Source organism: Gavia stellata, chromosome Z (assembly GCF_030936135.1).
Source record: "Gavia stellata isolate bGavSte3 chromosome Z, bGavSte3.hap2, whole genome shotgun sequence".
NCBI lineage: Eukaryota > Metazoa > Chordata > Aves > Gaviiformes > Gaviidae > Gavia > Gavia stellata.
Genome location: NC_082637.1, coordinates 38275656 through 38295342, shown reverse-complemented (window position 1 = coordinate 38295342; position 19687 = coordinate 38275656). Strand labels below are relative to the sequence as shown.

The 19687-nt window shown below is 39.5% G+C and overlaps 1 protein-coding gene across 1 annotated transcript in view; it reads right to left on the bottom strand.

Moving 5' to 3' along the window:
* ADAMTSL1 (ADAMTS like 1) overlaps positions 1-19687 on the bottom strand; it is a 213624-nt gene that overhangs the window by 61643 nt on the left and 132294 nt on the right. The window contains exon 16 of the mRNA XM_059833532.1: positions 3503-3713. Within this exon, the coding sequence (XP_059689515.1) occupies positions 3503-3713 (211 nt within the window). The remainder of the gene's footprint in view (positions 1-3502; positions 3714-19687) is intronic.

Here is a 19687-nt window from a genome sequence, read left to right as displayed (position 1 = left end):
TGAGCATCTACACACATGCATACAATGCACAGGATTCATGCAAAACCACCATTTCCATTGTTTGGGAGGCAGGGAAGCTGGTCTCTTCTCAAACTTGTGGAAAAAACCCAGTTATTAGTGAAAAATAAAGGGCTAGGCAACTGTTGCTCAGCATCATAACTGTCACCGGTTTGGGGCAGTAGCTGAATGTTCGAAAGGATGTCATTTTATGGTCAGTCCTGCTTACAGGGACAGTTGAGGAAGGGGTTGTCCTAGTCCTCAGCTCTCCCACGTGGTTTAATTTTGCCTTGCCCTCTGCTGAAAGTGGTGAGACTGCAGCAGTACAAGTTTTGGCCTTACTCTGAAAATGAATTCTCTGCTATGACTCTACAGTAAGATAAAACATTTGCAAAGGGAGTAAACATTTTTCTCTCAGCAGGTCTTTCAATTGCTTTCTAAGGCCTGACACTTGAAGATTTAGAAAAGACTTTTCACAATACGGAGAAAAAATAGCTAGGAAAAGATCTGAAAATATTACCAGTTTTCCCATGCTAACTCTGTTGCAAGCCATTGTTCTGATTATCTTTGGAGCAAGGATAGCACCAAGCAGCTAAAAAAGAATGCTGGGACTGAGACTATGGTGCTTATTCAGTAATAAAACAAAGGAGGATGAAGATTTATTAATGGATGTCTCCCATGTGAGGTCTGCAGAGTAGATATTTATAGGGCCTTGTAAAAATGAAAGCTCATATCCACTTTCCTCCAGAAGCACACAACTGAAAACAAGATAAACATCCTAATGGATTTAGCTAAGAAACAGAACTATTTAAAAATAAATAGTCTTGAATCTGTAACAAGAAATTTAAAAAATCACTTGGAATGTTAAAACACTGATAATTATTGTGTGTTTATCTGCCAGGAACACTAATGGCATTTAATTCAGATAACCCTTCCTTAACAAGCATAAAAGGCCTTAGAAAAGATTTCTCATTGCTTTTTACAGCTTTTGTTTCTTTGTTTGCTTGAAACTATTGTGAGAGAGTGCTCTGAAAAGCACGATGAACTCCACAGATGAAACCAAAGAAATAGCTTCAAACCAGGCTGTGTGGAGAACAGATGTTACCCTCTAGTGTTGGTGAAGCTTTAAAGGACCTTCCCTAGGGTGAGGAAGGCACTTTCCTGCAGGGCCCTCCGTCTCGCCATATGTGGGGAATCTGCTCAGGTATTTTGGGAGAGGGGAGGTGTTGTGGGTCCCTTAATGCAAGGAAAGAAATCCTCCTGCAGGATTTCTTCTGCTGGAGGCCTCCATGGCAGCTCTGCTGCATGGCTGGAACTCACCTTCAGGAGACGTCTCAGCCACTCACTTCCTGTCCAAATGGTCTTTTTCCTCACACATCCCAGGAGCCAACAGCTGTAATAATCCCTAAGTGTAATGCACTGGCCTGATGGTGCAGGGTTTCACATGGAGGTCGTCCATGGGAAACCTGTGTGAGACTGAACTGCGAGGCATGGCTTTCTTACAGGGTGGAAATAACTGTACAGAGGTTGGTGGTGCAAAGAAGGAAGACAGATGTCTTTAAAAAATGAGAGAATGGAAATTCATTTTGATGGATTAGGCTTTTTTTCCTTGGGCTATACTAATCTAAATAGAGGCAGGAGACAGTACATAGAGAAGTACGTTTTTTGTGCTGTTTTCTTGTGGTGAAATATAAGCACAGGAAATATTCAGTGCCTATGTAGCGAGGAGCTATGTACACAACTGGCCAGCCTACAAAGCCTGTGGAAATAAGTGCAGAAAAGCTATAACGTGACCTTTGTTAAGCTGCAGCAATGAATTGCAGCACAGGTTCTCTCTCTCCACCCAGCCCAGAGAAGACAGCAGCTAACACAAAAAGTATGAATTGAGCAGTTTGATTTAATTCCTGATTAATATGCTTGTTAAAGCCTTTATACTTAATCGAGCTCCCTCCTCCCTAAGATCTGCTACACCTTTCAAAAAGACAGCATATTTGAGAGCCCCTGAGCAGATACAAAAATGGCTAAAATGTTATTGTAGACAGGCGGAAATATGCGTTTACACTGTTGAGGAAGATGTTCAAATATTGAAAAAAAATCTATTTGGGAATTGCTCTAGCGGAAACTATTTTGGTACCATTCTAGGGTGGCCTGTAGCTAATGGTCATTGTTAGCAGAAAGTAAATTCTTCTGCATGCTGTAACGTGTGTCTCTTCTGACTGTTCAAATAAACTTACAGAAAATTGCTTTCTGTAAAGACTGTGGCCAATTATAGGATTTTAATGAGCATAGGCGCTCCTTCTAGCATATCCTAACTTTGAAATATTTGACTTTATTACATTATGTGCTAGTAGAATGCTATTTGCTGTTTACAAATATAGCATTTATGTATGACTATAGCCTAGAAATATTCAAAAGTACAACTAAGCAAGTATGTGTATGTGAATATCAGCAGACAAATGAAAGCATGAAATATCACTGAATTCTTTTAAACATAGGACTAATGCCATAGACTAGTTATCTAGCACTGATAAAACATCAGGCTGGCATAAATTTTTGTAACTGGGATGGGTGCCCAAACCCAGAACTCTCCCATGAAGTACAGCTTCACAGACTTATCAGCTTCATTAGGTGAGTACATTAACATCTCCCTGGTGGTTAGGTAAACAGCAGATTTTATAGATAGAGAGTGGGTAGGCATATGTGAGCACCATGCCAAGTGCTCATAGTTTTCTCATAGGATGGAATGAATCCTTGCACCCCGCAGAAGTGAAGATTTAAACAGGTCTTTTGCTTGCACCTCCACCGAACAGCAATTTTTTCCTTTACTCTTGACAACAGGGCAGGATCCTTCCTTCCTGTGCAGTATTATATCCAACAGAAGCATCTTTAAGTCTTTTGAATTGTGCAAGTGTTTTCATTTGCAACCAGATTGCAGCAAATAAACTAATTTCAGGTTGCTTTCCAAAGACAGAAAGCCTTGTACAGATCCATTATGTAGACATAATTTTCAGTGCTATTATTAATAAGGTATCCATCTCCTAAAGGGAAGTGCCTAACACTCATTTGTGACTCTGAAGGATGAGGAGTGTTTCTTGTCCTAAATTAAATTCTTATTTGAGAATATACCGAATACCCAACAAGCTTTAGAGATTGTCTCCTCCTTGATCTTTATAGCTTTGTATTCCTAGAAACCTTGGCATTGCCAACCCAAATCCACTCACTGAAGCTGACCATCATATTCCAGATATTTTTGTCTGGAATCTACAGCCAGCTGTTAAGAGTTTCCAGTAACTTTAGGTTAGAAGTAGCTATAGTTATTATTTACCTCTGAAAACATTGATGCATTTTTTTTAAAGAGAAAAAAGGCACACTTTTTCAGTTTTTTAATGGTTCATCAGAATGACTAATGAATCCTCTTCTTGGGCTAAAGAAAAACGATGCATCAATAATGCATGTAATGACTACTTTTAGCAGTCATAAAATGAGATTACACATACATTCTTACCTCTTGCCATTCTGTAGGATACCAGCAGGGTGGGCAGTCAAAGCGATTACAGGCTTGCACGAGGGATGGCTTAGGTTTATAGCACAATTCATCTGCCAAAATCACTGTCTCATTAGTCTCTCTTGATAGTAGATGAGAACAGAAGACATCTCGTGTCTGCAATCCAACTCCACAGGTAAGACTGCAGGTGCTCCATTTCCCAATCTCCCATCTGTGAAGGGGTCAGGAGAGAAAACCTTAAGCACAGAATAAAGTCACCTTAATTTTATTCTTTTTATAATGACAGATGGAGTGAAGAAGCAGTAAATGAAAGGGAAATTTCCTTTGATCACTGTCACCCTTCTTGTAGCTGCAGGATGAGACTAAGAAGAATATTTACTATTCCTCTGCATTTTCAGTTCTTATCAAAAGCTCTTGGACTTCAAGTCTTTGGTACTCCTGCAATATCATAGGAACAGTTTTGTGTCCCAAATGAAAATTTTTTGGTGTGCAGGAGCCTGGCCAATGTATTTCAAGACCAAATGGATTTAATTAGCTAGTTTTTTGTCTGTCTTTAAAAAAAAAAAATTAAGATATTAACAAAGTACATCAAAGAAATGTATCAGTGAATTGCTGAGCAGGAATTTCTTCCAGAAGATCCAGCTGTGGTGTTTCTTACTGACTTTTCCTTGTTGTAGAGGTAGGGAGTGCTAAGGTCTTGAGAGATGCAACAGGGAGGTTGCATCCATCTCAAGCAGGGAGATCCTCTTCAATCCCTGGGTGAACATCTGTCACTGAGGCAGCCCTTCTGTGCACTAGCTATGTAAATCCTGCATCAACAGGATTGTTGATGAATGAATATCAGTGTTCATCATATTAAAAGCGGATTTCTGCTGTTTGAGCTGTACTGAATACAATCCCTAATTCTGTCAGCTATACATAGAAAATGGGTTAAAACATTAGGTCTTGTACTCTACTAGAAGGCATTTCAGAGATATGCAAAAATGCGTACACAAAAAAAGTCCTAAGTTCAGATTGAGAATATAAGAAAAGAGTCTTCCCATCAACTTTACGCAAAACACTACGCTGACCTGGACATACTCCCATATCCAAAATGAAAGTATGAGAGCCAGATACTTTTCTAATCCTGAAGAATAGCTTCCTTTTCTGCATGTCATTATTGAAACTGATTGCTGGGGGAGTAAATAAAACATTCAGGACAAGGAAGGCTCAGAGAACCTGCCCTTGAAGAAAGCAAATCCAGGCAGAAACTAAAGAGACTGATTATGGAGAAGGACACCCTCGGGCCTCAAAGAGGTTGGAGGCAGACAATGAAAGAAAGTTATGAAACATGTCAGCAGCATGAAGCAGAATTTGTGGAAGAAGCAAAGGAAAAACACTCTGACAGTCTGAGATCAGCAGTCAATGGAAACTGCTTAGGACATTTAAAATACATTATGCTAATAAACACATTATGGAAATAATCATTCAAGGTTGTGCCATCCTACAGTCACAGAACAATTCTAACTTCTCTATTTATCTTATAAAGTTGTTTTGAGCATTTGCTCCCCCCCTCTCAGTAACACCCATAACAAAGTGAAACAGCTAGTAGGTGAGAAATATTTTTTCCTCCCGAGATGATAATGCTGATGGACCAAAAAGCCACGTTGCTCCACCTCTGTGCTCCATCTGCTGATGACATTCTCTGATTTTATAACAAGACAGGATACATCCTGAGTGTCACCATAAGCACTAACGACATTGTAGTTCGCTTTCAGGCAACAGCCTTGGTTCTGCTAGCAGCAATGACAAAAATGTGTTTAACCCTTTCTAACAATGAATATATCTTGCATACTGAGTTAGAAGTTGCCATGGTCACTTTCCAGGCCATAATACACTGAAGGCCACTAAAGCCTGATACATGTACTGGGAGCTATTTAGCAGTGGAATAGGAGTGACATCTGGCAGCCAGTTAAGCTAATCTGGAGTATGTTCTCCATACAAATGATCTTGGGGGAGAGGTCTTCCCAGATTTTCCCATGAAACTGTCAGTCAGAACTAATGTGGATATCAGCTACCCTTCGGTTTTGGCACAATCTAAAAAAAGATATTTGAGTAGCTGCTGAAAAGAAGGCATTTTCTTATTTCAGAATCTATTTTGATACACGGATAGTTGCCAAGCTGCTTTTATTCAAGTGATGGTAATAGCTGTTGCCTCCAGCAACCCATTGTTTGTTATTGGTATAAGTGCACAATGTTTCTGTTGGCAGTTCACATCTCAGTGGCTAGCAGGCCACATAAACTCTTTGGAGATCTTGGCTTCTGCAGAAGAGGGTGTCTGTTTCTTCCAGAAAGAAATGCTGTGTTTCAGTAAAGAGAAAGGATTTGGTTTTCCAGTGTTCAAAATTTGTGTTGCAGGTTGCATCTGTTGCCCTACCCATAACATCGGTTTGTTCACAATTCTTTCCAGCTGCTTTAAACAGGACATTCCTTAGAGATGCTCAGGAAATATGAGGTCATATTCTCTCTTGCCCTTGTACTTTCATAGTCTCCAGTGACTTTTATGGGCTTTCATACATAGAAAGTAGAGTAGAGACATGCAAAGTGGAGTAGGGATGTGCAAGTAACCAAACCCATAAATGATACATATGATTGGCAGAATTTCAAAAAGCCCTAAAAAACATGGAGAAGATCAGTGATAACCTTATAGAATAGAATGACAGGGCTGTAGAATTATTTTATAACAGCTAAAGGTGCTTGCAACACTTTGAACTAACATTATCCTACTAAATTTACAATTTAGTTTTTAAACTACTTGTACTGTTGGAGATAATAATAGGTGGTTTTTTAAAATACTGCTTTTCTGTAGTAACACAATTTTACCCTGTAGAGTCTTATGTGATGCTAACTGAAATAATTCCTTACCTGTGCATTCCTCTGTCTCTTTTTTCTTTTGGGTGGTTTGGCCATATTGAACTGACTCTTCCAATGCATATGGCATACAAAAAAGAATAATGCCATCATGTCCTGCATGCATCTGACAGTACCAGAATTAATATTCAAGTAGGAAATAATCCTATACTTAAAAAGGTGAATATGGTAGTTAAAGGATCAAGCTAAGGGAACCTTCGGAAGTGGAACTGGTATCTTTGTGAGCTGACAGTGGTTGTTTTTAAGATACAGACTTTAGGAAAAATCTGCACACTTACTGGTTTATAGCCCAGCTGAAAGTAATTGCTTTGGTACTTCCTGTATTGCTTCCCAGAGCCCGCTGAAGAGATTGCATGGTTTTGGTCCGAAACATTCTTTTTATCTCTCCTTCTTTCTCCTCCACTAGTACCCAAAGCTATACTAATATGTAGCAACAGAAAAACTATGTCTTTTTAGCCTTTTTTACAGCAGGACTTTGGCACATCTGTGTCCCTAAATCCCTGGCTTGTCCTAACTCTAGGTCTATCTGTTCATCAGTTGTCTGCCTCCACCTCCTAAATACCTAAGCAGTGGTTATATATTTAAGCACAAACTGTATTTTTAAAATATTTCAACTACTGCACTTCATCCTCTGCAGAGGCTGACATACATATGATACATTGAATATTTGAACTGAGAGGTGGCTAACAGAGAGGAATGTAACAGGAAAAAGGGCTGGATGGATGAAATGGATACGTGTATATTAATGATACATGTATTAGAATACACATATATGCACGTTTTTCAAATGAACATAAATAAAAACAAGTTTCCACTGGAAATACATAGGGAGCAGAGGATGGTCCCAAAATACAGCTTATTTCACCTATCGTCACAAATTCAAAATACAAAACTGATCACAGAAACTTTTCACTTTCCAAATGAAAAATCTCCTGCTTCCAGCAGACTGTTGTGATGCCTTAGTAGTCTTTTAGAGTTGGTGAAGTATATGAAGACATACAATGCACATGAAGATAGGCAAATGTGCTGGTTTTGGCTGGGATAGGGTTAACTTTCTTCATAGCAGCTAGTATGGGGCTGTGTTTTGGATTGTATGGGGCTGTGTTTTGTATTTGGGCTGGAAACAATGTTGATAAAGCAGGGATGTTTTAGTTACTGCTGAGCAGGGCTCACACAGCACCAAGGCCTTTTCCGCTCCTCACCCCACCCCACCAGCGAGTGGGCTGGGGGTGCACGGGAAGTTGGGAGGGGACACAGCCGGGACAGCTGTCCCCAACTGACCAAAGGGATATTCCATACCATATGATGTCATGCTCAGTATATAAAGCTGGAGGAGGAAGAAGGAAGGTGGGGACATTCGGAGTAATGGCGTTTGTCTTCCCGAGCAACCTTTACGCGTGACAGAGCCCTGCTTCCCTGCAGATAGCTGAACACCTGCCTGCCGACGGGAAGTGGTGAATGAATTCCTTCTTTTGCTTTGCTTCTCCGCGCGATGTTCTTTTGCTCTACCTATTAAACTGTTTTTATCTCAGCCCACGAGTTTTCTCACTTTTACTCTTCTGGTTCTCTCCCCCACCCCACCTGGGGGGAGTGAGTGAGCGGCTGTGTGGTGCTTAGTTGCCAGCTGGGCTTAAACCACAACAGCAAACTAAGTAGTGAACCTGATCTGGCTGCTCAAGACAGTGGTTTTTCTTTAAGTTTTCTTATACACAATGCTAAGGCTGTGGTCTAAGAACTGGACACAAATTCATGAAAAGCCCAGCCAACTGGAGAACTAAGTTTCTCGCACTTCTGGGAACTAAACTAACAAAATGAATTAGTAATGGACAGATTTTATGAACAGAAAAACACCGATGAGGAAATCTAACAGCCTGTTCATAATATGAATTAGACTAATAATCTGTAATATACTATTAATTTTAAAAATTAATTTCTAAAGGGCCTATAAGAAACTGTAATTTTATGGAACATTCTCATTAAATAAATCAGGCTTGACTAAGCAGTGCTTATGCACGTCCTTCACTTCAGGTAAACAAGCAGCTTCCACAATAAATCATCTAAAATGTGAATATTTGCAGCTCCCTTTAATAAAAGATAGAGAACAATTGTGAAGCTCCAGTTGCCAAAGAAGGCCCAATAATCTGAAAATCTTGATTTCAATCACAGCACAATTATTATGTATCATTAATGTAAGTCTAAAACTGTTAGAGATGCCCTCAAAAAACAGCTTAACCATGCTATTTCTAATAAGGGAAATTATCTTGACATAGCTAACAAAAATCTTGCCTGCGAACCCTAAATTAAACTTTACCATGTTATACTTCAATGAGGTTCAAGTTGTGTGGGGGTCCCTACATTCAACTAGAATATAGCCTCAACATTTGTGATCAATTTCAAGTTGTTTAAAAGGAAAAAAAAAAAAGCTTCTAACACATAACATGAGCATGAACTTCTAAATAGTTCTATACATTTAATTTTAATTAGAAATGAACTTTCATTGTTTCTTGTGACAGAACAAAAAGTATCAATGTCATATCGTGCCCAAGCAGTTCAGGTGAAAAACTGAAGGATCAAGTGAGCAGAACTTTGTTCCTGGCTTTTTGCTGAACTCCAGAGGTGACTGAGACCAGAACTGCTGAAACATGGGCTAGCTTGTGAGTGTATGAATATACCCTTTGAGTCCAATGGGAAGACTCAAGTGCTGGGCTGGATCATACTCTTCTCCCACGTGTGTCTCAACTTCACATTTTCAAAACCATAACAATACTTTTTTTTCTCTTGAGCTTTGTCCATGTTGTCTGCTTAGGTTGTGGTCCTACAGCAGGGATGATCTCTTACTCTGTCTTTATCTACTGTCTGACACAATGGGATTGTTGGCTTGACAGGGCCCTCTAGGCATTAACATGTTACAAATAACAACAGGGACAACAATGCACTGTTGCCTCAGTTTTGAAATGTCCCTCTCATTGCTGCAATAACTGGAGCCCATATAATAATTCTGCTAGCTAGGTAGACCAGCTAGTAAGCTGCTACTCATGGCAGGAGAAGCTGCTAGAATTAGAGTTGTTGCCCCAGTGGAGCCGTGAGCCTTCAGAACAAAGCACTCTCGCAGCCCCATAGTAAGTCTGGAAAAAGTAAATGATGTAGGTGGAACTTGAAAAATGTACAGTCTTGAGCCAAAGCACTATGGAGCCAACAGCTTTGGATCAGTCCCTATATGCACAGTATAGATGGTAAAAACCAAAGCATTCTAAGCTGTTAGGTGTTACGAGTAAAGAATAGTTTCTAGAGATATATGATTTCATCCTGACAGAATCCCTTCAAGCACTGCCAAGAAAGTTGAACACTGCACAGGAAAAGTAAGCAACATTTCACAGAAAGACCTCCCAAAGTAGTTCTAAAAAAATGAAATTATTGTAATTTTAATGTGGTTGAACCATATAAAATTGATACAAAAGAACTCTTCTTATTTCAAAAATAAACATTCATCAGTGTAGAAAGAGGTTTGCCTGGAAGCATCTTACTTAATGTCTGACACCTGCCTGCATAGAGACATTCCTCAGTGCACAAGGGCTGGGTGGCAGCTGCGTATATGCGCATGCAACAGACTGAGTAAATCACATACTATGTCAATACTGGCTTCCCCTTGTCCTCTGTCAACCTGTGCATCCTCCATCAGACCCTGCAGTCTGAGAAGTCTAGTCAGAGCCCATACATCTCCTCCCTTCCTTTTCTGTTATCAACCCGGAGCTGTGTTTGTGGCAAATCCTCCTGTTTCATAGGTGTGAAAGGCTTTCTTGAGGCTCCTTTAGCAGATTTGTCTTAGGTTGAGTCAGCATCCTCAGTGTCAGGTCTTAAATACCATCCAGAATGTGATCTTAAACTTTGGACAGCAGAGAGAGTTACTGTCAATCCTGTTTGTGTAGCATACTTTACTGCAATGAAGCTACGGGATTGAGATTAGGATTTCTAGGTCAGTTCCTGGCTTTACAATCAAACTAGTCTCAAAGAAAGGGGCAAAAAAGGTAAGAATTTAACTACAACTAATTTTTCATTCAGCTGTAAAGTCACTCACAGCAAAATCAGACTACTCCTTTGAAATGAAGTGTGAGAGCTAAAACCTCCACCTAGGTGTTTAAAGATGGATCTGAGTCTCTAGGAAGTGATTTCCCTACTGCTATCATTCTGTTTGTGTTAGAGAGAACATTACAAATATATGTACAGTATACACACACCTCAGAGGAAAACTGAGATTTAATTAACTTTGAAAAAGTGAATACTCAATTAAGAAATAAAAATGAAAAGGCAAAGTACTTTCAAATTACCAGCAACAGAAAAATAATTCACGCTTAGCTGTTTTTCAGTCCCAGCCTGACAAAAGCTGTTGTTCAGTATCACCAGTGTGACAAAGGAGCTGAACAGGCAGGGAAGGTTTCAGGGGATCGTTGCTCACAAGGGAGAGTGAGGTGCTTTTGTTCAAAAAGCATCTTTCTTGCAAGTGAAGGGAATCTATTAAAGAGATGCCTATGCAGTCAACACATGCAAGAAGATCAAAGGCTTAATGAGAGTGCTCTGGGAGCTGACAGAAGTGGCCTGCATTCACTCTGTAGACTTATGGGTATCAATTAATATTGCAGCTCATTATAGATGGATGTGGAGGGCAGCCAATATTTATATAACAGAGCCAAATAGAGGAAAAGAGAGGAGGAACTCAAAAGTCAGAGAACAGAGGGTAAATGGAGTATGCAATAACTCTACAAATGGCAATTTTGGTTGCTGGAGTAACATTCTGACATACTTCAAGCAATATATGTAAGGTTCCTTAGAGTAAAATAGTCTTGCTGCCCCTTGAGTTGAAGGCAGAGAACATCGACCATTACAGCAGGTCAGAAAAGAGGGTTTGTGTTTTTCTGCCAACGCTTTGAACAGCGGGCGGTTGTCTAGTGGGTCTTTCAGGGGACTACTGCAAATGCAGAATGCATGAATGACAGAGGAACATGAAAAGACAACTTCAGGTAAGTGAACTGGTTTGGCAGAGAACTGGTTTGAGAGACACTGACTACTGAAAAGCACCTTACAAGAGACTTTTACTCTGTAGGATAATAGCGGTATTGAGATAAATGACAGCAATGGCTGTCTTTGATATAGCTAGACAGATCAGATTAGGCTTGATAGAAAAGTGAGTACCAGTTTTTTCCCAAGTTTAGATTTGGATTCATGCTGAAAGCAGCAACATCTTACAAGGAGGTTGTTCAATATTTTATGTGAGATACAATGAAAATAGGTCCTTGGTAGCCCCTTTCAAAAATGAAGATAGGAAACAGTTGAGGAACAGAGTAAATTAGTGTAAAGGTTGAAAGCTGCTTAAGAAGTAATATAGGGCGGTTTGAGGAACAGGACAGAAATTGCATGAATTACGCTTGTAATGACAGAGGGCAGAAATTGAATGAGGAGTGCAGGGAGGAACACGCAGTTTGGGAACTACAGTGGGGCAAGATGATACCCCTTGCCCTAAACCTCCATAGAAGTAATGCAAAAACACAAGAACCACTAATTTATGAAATAAACTGTGCACATCAGTCTGTGAAACACTCTGACATGGTTCTGCAGACAAGCAGGGGGACAGTTTAACACCCTGCTGCCCATGACAGAGCTGCTTTATGTCAAGGACTCCCTGGATCGTTTCACACTGGTGCTCTGCATGCTGGACGGTCTTATAAGCCAACACCTTTTCTTAGGCCTAACTTTATGCCATATGGAAAACGTTAAAAAACAGCTGTTCTTGATGGAGAAATCAGGACAGACACCAGGAGACAAAGAAAGAAAAAGCTCAGCAGGTGAGAAAGATGTGCAATGAACTGAGTGTTTGTAATCTGAAATACCATCTAAAATGATGCATTTTAAAAACGAGATAGTTGAAAATGCATGTAGATGGCACAGAAAGAATATACAAGAAGCCTGACTTCACAACCTGTAAGGTCAATATTCATGAACATTTGATTTTGTCCCACATAGTAACAAGACTCTCCTAAAATCTAAGGATGCCTTTGCTGAAATGATCAATGCAGGAAAGAAGTAAAGGACATGTCACTGGATTGAATGGACAAAGAAAGCAGATTCATGAATGAAACAGTGTTCAGATAACAGCGAGTGGGCTTAAGTAATTCTCTAGCAAGTCCAAGTTTTATGAGCAGTGCTGCCACAAAAACAGCAGATAACACGAGCTTCTTGCTGACCTGGCTGGCAGCATTACAGGGATAATATTTTCATTAGGATGAACTGTTTCTGAACTATTTCACCAGTGCAGAAGGTACAAACAGGCTGTCTCTCAAAACCAGGCATACGAGGTTTTTCTCTAGTTTTTTAGTAGGGGAGGGGAGAACAGTTGAACTTAGGTATATACATCTATGTGGTACTGCGACTGAACTCAGGAACTCCCAATGCCTGCTTATGTTTAAGTTCCCTTCAATGCCCTTCTTGCAACATAGAGTTAGTAAGGTAGTGCAAGAATTTTGTTCCAAGGGCACATCCAGATCCGATATTTCTTTTTTACTTTCCCCTTTGAGATCCTGAAATTGTGACTGATAATCTGTTTAGTAACTCATTCACTCCTCTGCAATAAAAGATGTTTTTCCTCACATTGACATGCAGAGATCCAAACATGCAGAAGCTCCTCACACAAAGTGAGGAGGCTCTGAACTCGTGTTACACCCATAAACAACCAAAACAACCACGGTAAAATATTCAGATTAATGGAAGTATCAACTAAGATCTGATTCTGACTCAAAAAATGCATGGAAGGAAAAGTTATTATATTCAAGGTGGTGGTGTCAGATAAGTTACTATGTATATAGGCAAACTTGTACTAGAACACTTCATACCTCCATCCAAATAGTTGTATCAATATAGATTCATGTGCAGAATCCACAGACTACAGAATGGTGACTTATTATGCTTCTCCCCTAACTTTCCCTGCATGAGAAACTGGCTTCTTAGATCTTTGAGAAAATAATGACTTTAGACAGTACAGTTTGCTTCCTCATGGGAAAGGGAATGAACTAGTCTGATGTATCCGAACACCTTTGTTCAGATCAGGAACCACGACAGTGTAACTATTATAATTAAAAAAAACCCAACAAACCCCAAACCTCCATCCAATATAGTTATAACAATATAAATCTGTGGCTCCATTGGGTGGTAATTAAATGCGTTGCTGTTCACCTCTGTGTGCGTGCTTCAAGTCTGTGAATGACTAAGATCTACTAACAGCTGGTTACAGCGTAGAATACATTAGCTTAGTTACATTTCTAATGGGAAACTGCACACCACAAACTCTACTCCATCAGTGAGACCTTCAGTGCTTAACAGTACTAGCAGAGAGGCCAGAGGAATAGAGATCACATAACTGAAGACGGAAATTTTCATGGACACAAATAGGAAGGCTTGCTATGCTTCTGCAGATGTGACAGAGCTACCTGGCAGATACAGCACTCTTTGTTTAATCAGTATGGCTCCTTCCATAGATATATAATTCACTCCAAATTGAATGGAGGTGAAGGTGCCTCCTCCGTTTATTTCATGTGTGAATCTTTCTGATGTGTAAGTATGGTAAAAAACTGTACAGTACATTTTCAGCAGTTAGGGCCATATTTTTATTCTCCTTTTTACATACCTCATCTTTTCATTCAAAAAGGTTTATTGGTTTGAAAGTATTGGGTATTCCTCAGACTACTGCTTTAATAAGTTACTTCAGTAGTACTGTAAATGGAAGGTATGATGGTGCTCTTCATTTCACCCCTTTTTTAAAGGAAGTGACGACGCACAGTAAAATCAACCATTTATAAGACTCTGCAGCTTATTTCACACGTTAATGTTGCAGTGAAAAAGTTAATCCTGGCCATTATCCTACAAAACATTTGACTTAACTTCATATTTAGCACAAGAGCAAAGACATGCTCTTTATCGTCACTGTTGGGAAAGATTTCTTTTGGGAGTGAAATCCTGCTGTTGAGGTAGTAAATTAATACTCAAGAAAACTGAGACTAGATTAAGACAAAAAACTAAGAGTTAGAAATTACTCTATGAAATGCTGAAGCAAGAGCATATTTGTTCAAAATACTGAAAAATATCAAGTGGCAGTGAATATTAAGTTCTGGTTAGCACAGGCATTAGAGAAGAGAAGGGTGGAGAGAAGTGGACTGTATTACGGTGACTAAGACAGGGAAATTAATAGTGCCAGGAAAAAAAGAAGAGAAATTGTTCTCTGCACATGGACTCACTAAGTCCCTACCATGACTTTAAGCTCATACTCATCACAAACCAAGCTATAAAAGTCCTGTGGTAGGGCATGGTGAGATTGTCTCAACACAAGGGTGTACTAACTTGTTGAAACTTGTGACCTGGAGGTTTGTGTAGAGGAAAATAATCTATCTCGGTATATAGGATTGTGAATAAGAAGTGTGATCTACCATTCTTTGAATTAAGAAGGAAATATGGTATAAGTTATTAAAAAGATTATTTACAATTGCACTCATATTTTATGAACATGGTGGTCTGCATGGAATATAAGCTGAAATGGAGGAAAATGTCTATAAGTGAAATCCTATCTAATGAAGGAACCATAACATTATTTAAGAAAGCAAAATGGCTGGGAAAGAGGTCTGAAATTTTAAACCAGAATAGCTGGAGGCAGACTGTGACGGAGACTCCAGAGCTGCTCCACTGACCCTGGCAACTTGCAAGTTGCTTTTCTTCACATTTAGATGTGAAATGCGTGGCTGAAAAGGACCACTCCTTATGGGTCCCCTTGGTGACTTCACTGTAACTGCTATTGAGTAAGAGATACCAAGGAGCATGCAGTTACTGCTCCACCAGCACTTGCATCCAGCAAGAAAGGGGAAGGGTGGGCTGTCAGACACAACTTGGACAATCTCTTAACAACTGGGGAGGGTACAAAGGGGAAGATTATGTTACAAAAAAGGGGAGAGAAAGATAAATGCTTTTAGGTCACATATTAATACATTTTAAGGCCAGGGTGGTATTACAGTAGTGCTAGGTAAGCGTACAGGTAATGCAAGTACAACATAACAGAGCTGCCTAAGGACAGCTACCTGTTTAGATGTCTTTGTACAGTCCCATCTTTAGCAAAGTAAACCTAGACAAAAAATGGGATTATGATTCTCTCACTGAGCCCATGGCTCCTGTTTAAGCTGTTTCTCAACCTAAAGGCTTCAAATAAGGGTGAATCTACCCTGCCTGACAGTATATCCCTTCTAATGTCTGATTCTCCAACCTACTCCGTCAATGGTTCAAGCTGTGACCTGTGATCCCAGGAGGCTCTGTAAGCTACATCTTAAGAGGTTGCCAAAGACATTCTCAATGCACTCCAGTTCAAAGTAGACTTAAATACATCCTACTCAAAAAAAAAAAAAAAAAGTCAGGAGTTTGTGAGGGGTTGAAAATCTGTGGCACAAAGAGACATCATTGCCTCGTTAATGCTAATTCTAACCTACACCTCTGAGAAAAGACTGCAACAAAACAAGAACTGATATCTCCTGCCAGTAAGGCTATACTGCAGTGTGTGTAGACACAATGACTTGCAAATCTTAACTGTTTTGTGAACTAGACCGAGATGCTCTAATATTTCACCTGAGCGATGCAAAACACAGATGCATTGACACTCTCCCACACACAGAGGTCATCTTTAATGGATTAGAGAAAGCTGTGGCCCTTCCACACATATTGAATTCATTTCAGATTGTCAATGGGAGCACATCTTAAACTAAGTCTGACCTACCAGCAACCTAATGTCTCACTTTTCCAGATGCATTGAAAAACATATTGATTTTTTTCTCCTTTATAGTTTGACTTCATCTTGGAAATGAAATAGAGCAAAACAGATGGACCATATTGCATTCACCAAATAAATATTAAAATAATAACAGGTAATTTATTGCACAAACACAAAACAAGCAGATGCAGGGGGAAAAAAAGAAGTAAAGGAAGAGAAAATGAAGATACTGTGCAACGATCTAGAGCCCAGCCTAACTCAGGCTGTCTTGACCCTTCAGTCAGGTATCACAACCCCTCAGATGGTTTCCTATCTTTTCCTGCTAATAATAGAGGCTTGAAGGAGTAAAGGGAGAGTGTTGGGGTGAAATAGTGTGCTATTCCTAGAACTGCCTGCTTTTTCTTCACCTTTTTTTTTTTGGTTTGGTTTTGTAACATTCAGTTATTCTTCTTTGTACAGGAAAAAAAGTTCAGTTTTGAAAATATGCAAGAACAAAGCTGTAGAAATTGCCTGGAATTTCCTCCATTTTCAGCCATCTGGATTTCATTGCTTTGCTTCTCTCTCTACTCCTCCATACATGTTTACCAAATCTTTTCAACACACATTGACCAAGCTATTGAGCAGTTATAATTAATAACACAGTTACAACATTCTCTTTCCCCTCTTTGGTAGAGTTTGTTGGCTCACCACGAAATGTTCATGCTGTTGCTGTTATAAACATGAGCAATTATATCTGATTAGATGATGACTGCCTCTGTATTTTGGGTTGTGGAGGCTGAGGAAAAGACACATTTTGTATGTGAGTAATTTTGTTGTTGAAAACAGTAAAACCAACATTGAAACAGGGTTTTTCTGATTGTTTTTGGATCCCATTTAGAATACAAACATAGCAATTGGAAAAGCTGAGTGATCTGCCCTTTTGTTTTTTGAGCTTAGAGAAGAAACTTCTAAACATTGAACAGCTATTCTGTATTTACTTCTGGGACGACTGTGCTCTGCTCAAGTACTGCTATGTAATTCTGGAGTGATACAGCTTGATTGACAGAAGTTAAGTAACTGAATGGCTGAATTAAAATGGTCATATTCTTCATTCCTCTCTTTCCTGGAGAAAGCATACTGGGTTTCCCAGTACATCAAAATGGGCTATATCCTTTTTATAGAAATATCAAACAAGGGTATACCAAGTTAATTATAAGAAATTTTACTGTGTACCTACTGTGCTGAAAATCAGTTATTAGCTCCCAACTTAGCAATCAGCTTCACAGTGTTTTACTCTTTCTTAGTTCAGTGCAAAATGGGAAATTTTCTTATACTGTTTTCCAGGAGAAAAAGAACTGGGCTATTTTTCTGCTATTGTTCTTGAAGCAATAAGCAAAAAACTCTCAACAAAGTCTGAAAACACAGGAAACTCAACTGCTTTGGGATTTGAATATGGATGAAATCTTCCAGTTTTTGTGTGCAACTCTTCCTGGTTCTTCTTCTTTCTTCTGTAAGAATTTTAAGCATGAGATTTTGCTGACTCCATCCAGCTGTGAATATTTGAAGACAGTTTTCTTGTGGCTTAGTTTTTCTCTCTCTTTTCAATGGACTCAGAATAGTAATGTGCTAAGATATTAAGCCAGAATTTCAATGGAAATTATAAAGCTCCCTCAGCTGCTATACAAGCACCACCACTTTTCAGTGTTTTCATAAATCTGAAGCTTTGCCAGTATATTCTAGCTTTTACCATATTTTGTTCAAGGAGAGACCAGAGCAATTAGGAATTGATGAGCATGATGATATCACAGACTAATTTCAAGCTGAAGCATTATGTGAGTAATGAAGTCTATCCACATTTATTCTCAGTAGGGAGCAAAAAGAACAGCAACAGTGAAGATCCCTTTAACATAATTCTTCTTAAGTGTCCAAAAAGAATGATGAAGGAAAACCAGAATGAAATTACTCTTCACTGACTACGCCTCCAGTATCTGTCTTGAGGTATCTGTCTTGCCTTCTGACCCTCCAGAAAGGCTGACTAGATTCTGTGGTTCAAGGCTTTTTTTTTTTATCTGTATTAAACCAACTAAACCAATTGTTGACCAGGAGAGGCTTATATGAATAACCCTTTGAGAGGCTACAGAAGATGCCACATGTAATCAAAAGTGCCTGCAGCAGAAGCAACATTAAGCTTGGAAGTCCTAATTTTTAAATGTTCTCCCTCTTAAGCTAAACAAGCTCTTGACCTGTATTAAATTTTAGACATATGTATTAAATTCTAAACATGCTGGGCTGTTTCGGTTCAAGAAACATCACTGGAATAATTTCTCTAAATATATTAGGAGGGAATTTTTGTTCTCTTGGGCAAGACTTCTCAGCTTTTTCTTCATGCTGTGGACAACATTCTCTTGTCTACTGAGACATTCGTCACCGTCTCTATTGCCTTTTCAGCAGACTGCCTCCTCTACCCACCACAACTGCATGCTCCAACAGTCACTTACACATCAAGGACATTTTAGGAAAGTGGTTTTTATATTTTTAGCTTCTGTTAATGCACTTTAGCAGCTGGAAAACAGAGAGAAGAGCCAACACTACGACACCAGCCAGCTCTCTATAAGCCGTCAGCAAAAGCTCTGGGAAGTATCAGTGGTTCACAGATTGCATTTTGGGAACTTCTGTAACAGGAATCTAAGTTCACAGCCACAGTGCACTACATGTTTTGGACTTGTCAGTCAATAGGAATGCCTTCATCAGAATTCATAAGGACAGGATTTTAGCCTAAATTTCCATCAGGTTCCTCGATCAAGATTTCTTGAATTAGAGTCCTGAAACACCTTATGATTAAAACAAAGAGAAAACCCTAAGGGCTTCACTATTTTTCTTTTTTTCATGTGTTCTCTTTGGAAGTCTTAAGGTTGTTGTAATTAATGGTTATAACCAATAATCTTTATACACTAAATACTATCAGTTTAATTAATATGCCATTGTATTTCATACAGCGGCATTAGTAGATGTAGCACTTCAGAAGCTTGCAGGAAATAAGGAAGTTACCCTGTCACAGCCTGCCTGGGAGACACATCAACTTTCCTTCTTGCCTCTCTTTCCATTAGCCATGCTGCCTGAAGCCTTGAGTTTTAGGCCTCCTTGCTCTTACCAGAGGAGCCATTTTGCAGAACATGTGCTGTTCTTCATCCTGTGCCACTTAAATCTCTGAAGACAGGCAATTTCCTCCAGACTGAGGGGGCTGGAGGGAGAGGAGATGTATATACAGGGAAGGGAGTCATTTCCCCTTTTCTCAATTGTAGCCCTAGGGGTACATGAAAGTTTCTCAGTCTCCCCCTGCCACCTCAATCCCCTTTCACCTCTGCTTCATGGCCTGATCCTCACAGTACGATCATCTTGTAATCCATGGGGTGGACTACATGCCCAAGGTTGCTTTAAACTAGCTCTGGTCTGGTAGCAAGGTTACCACAGAGGTATGGATTATCACACAAACTAATTAAAAAAGT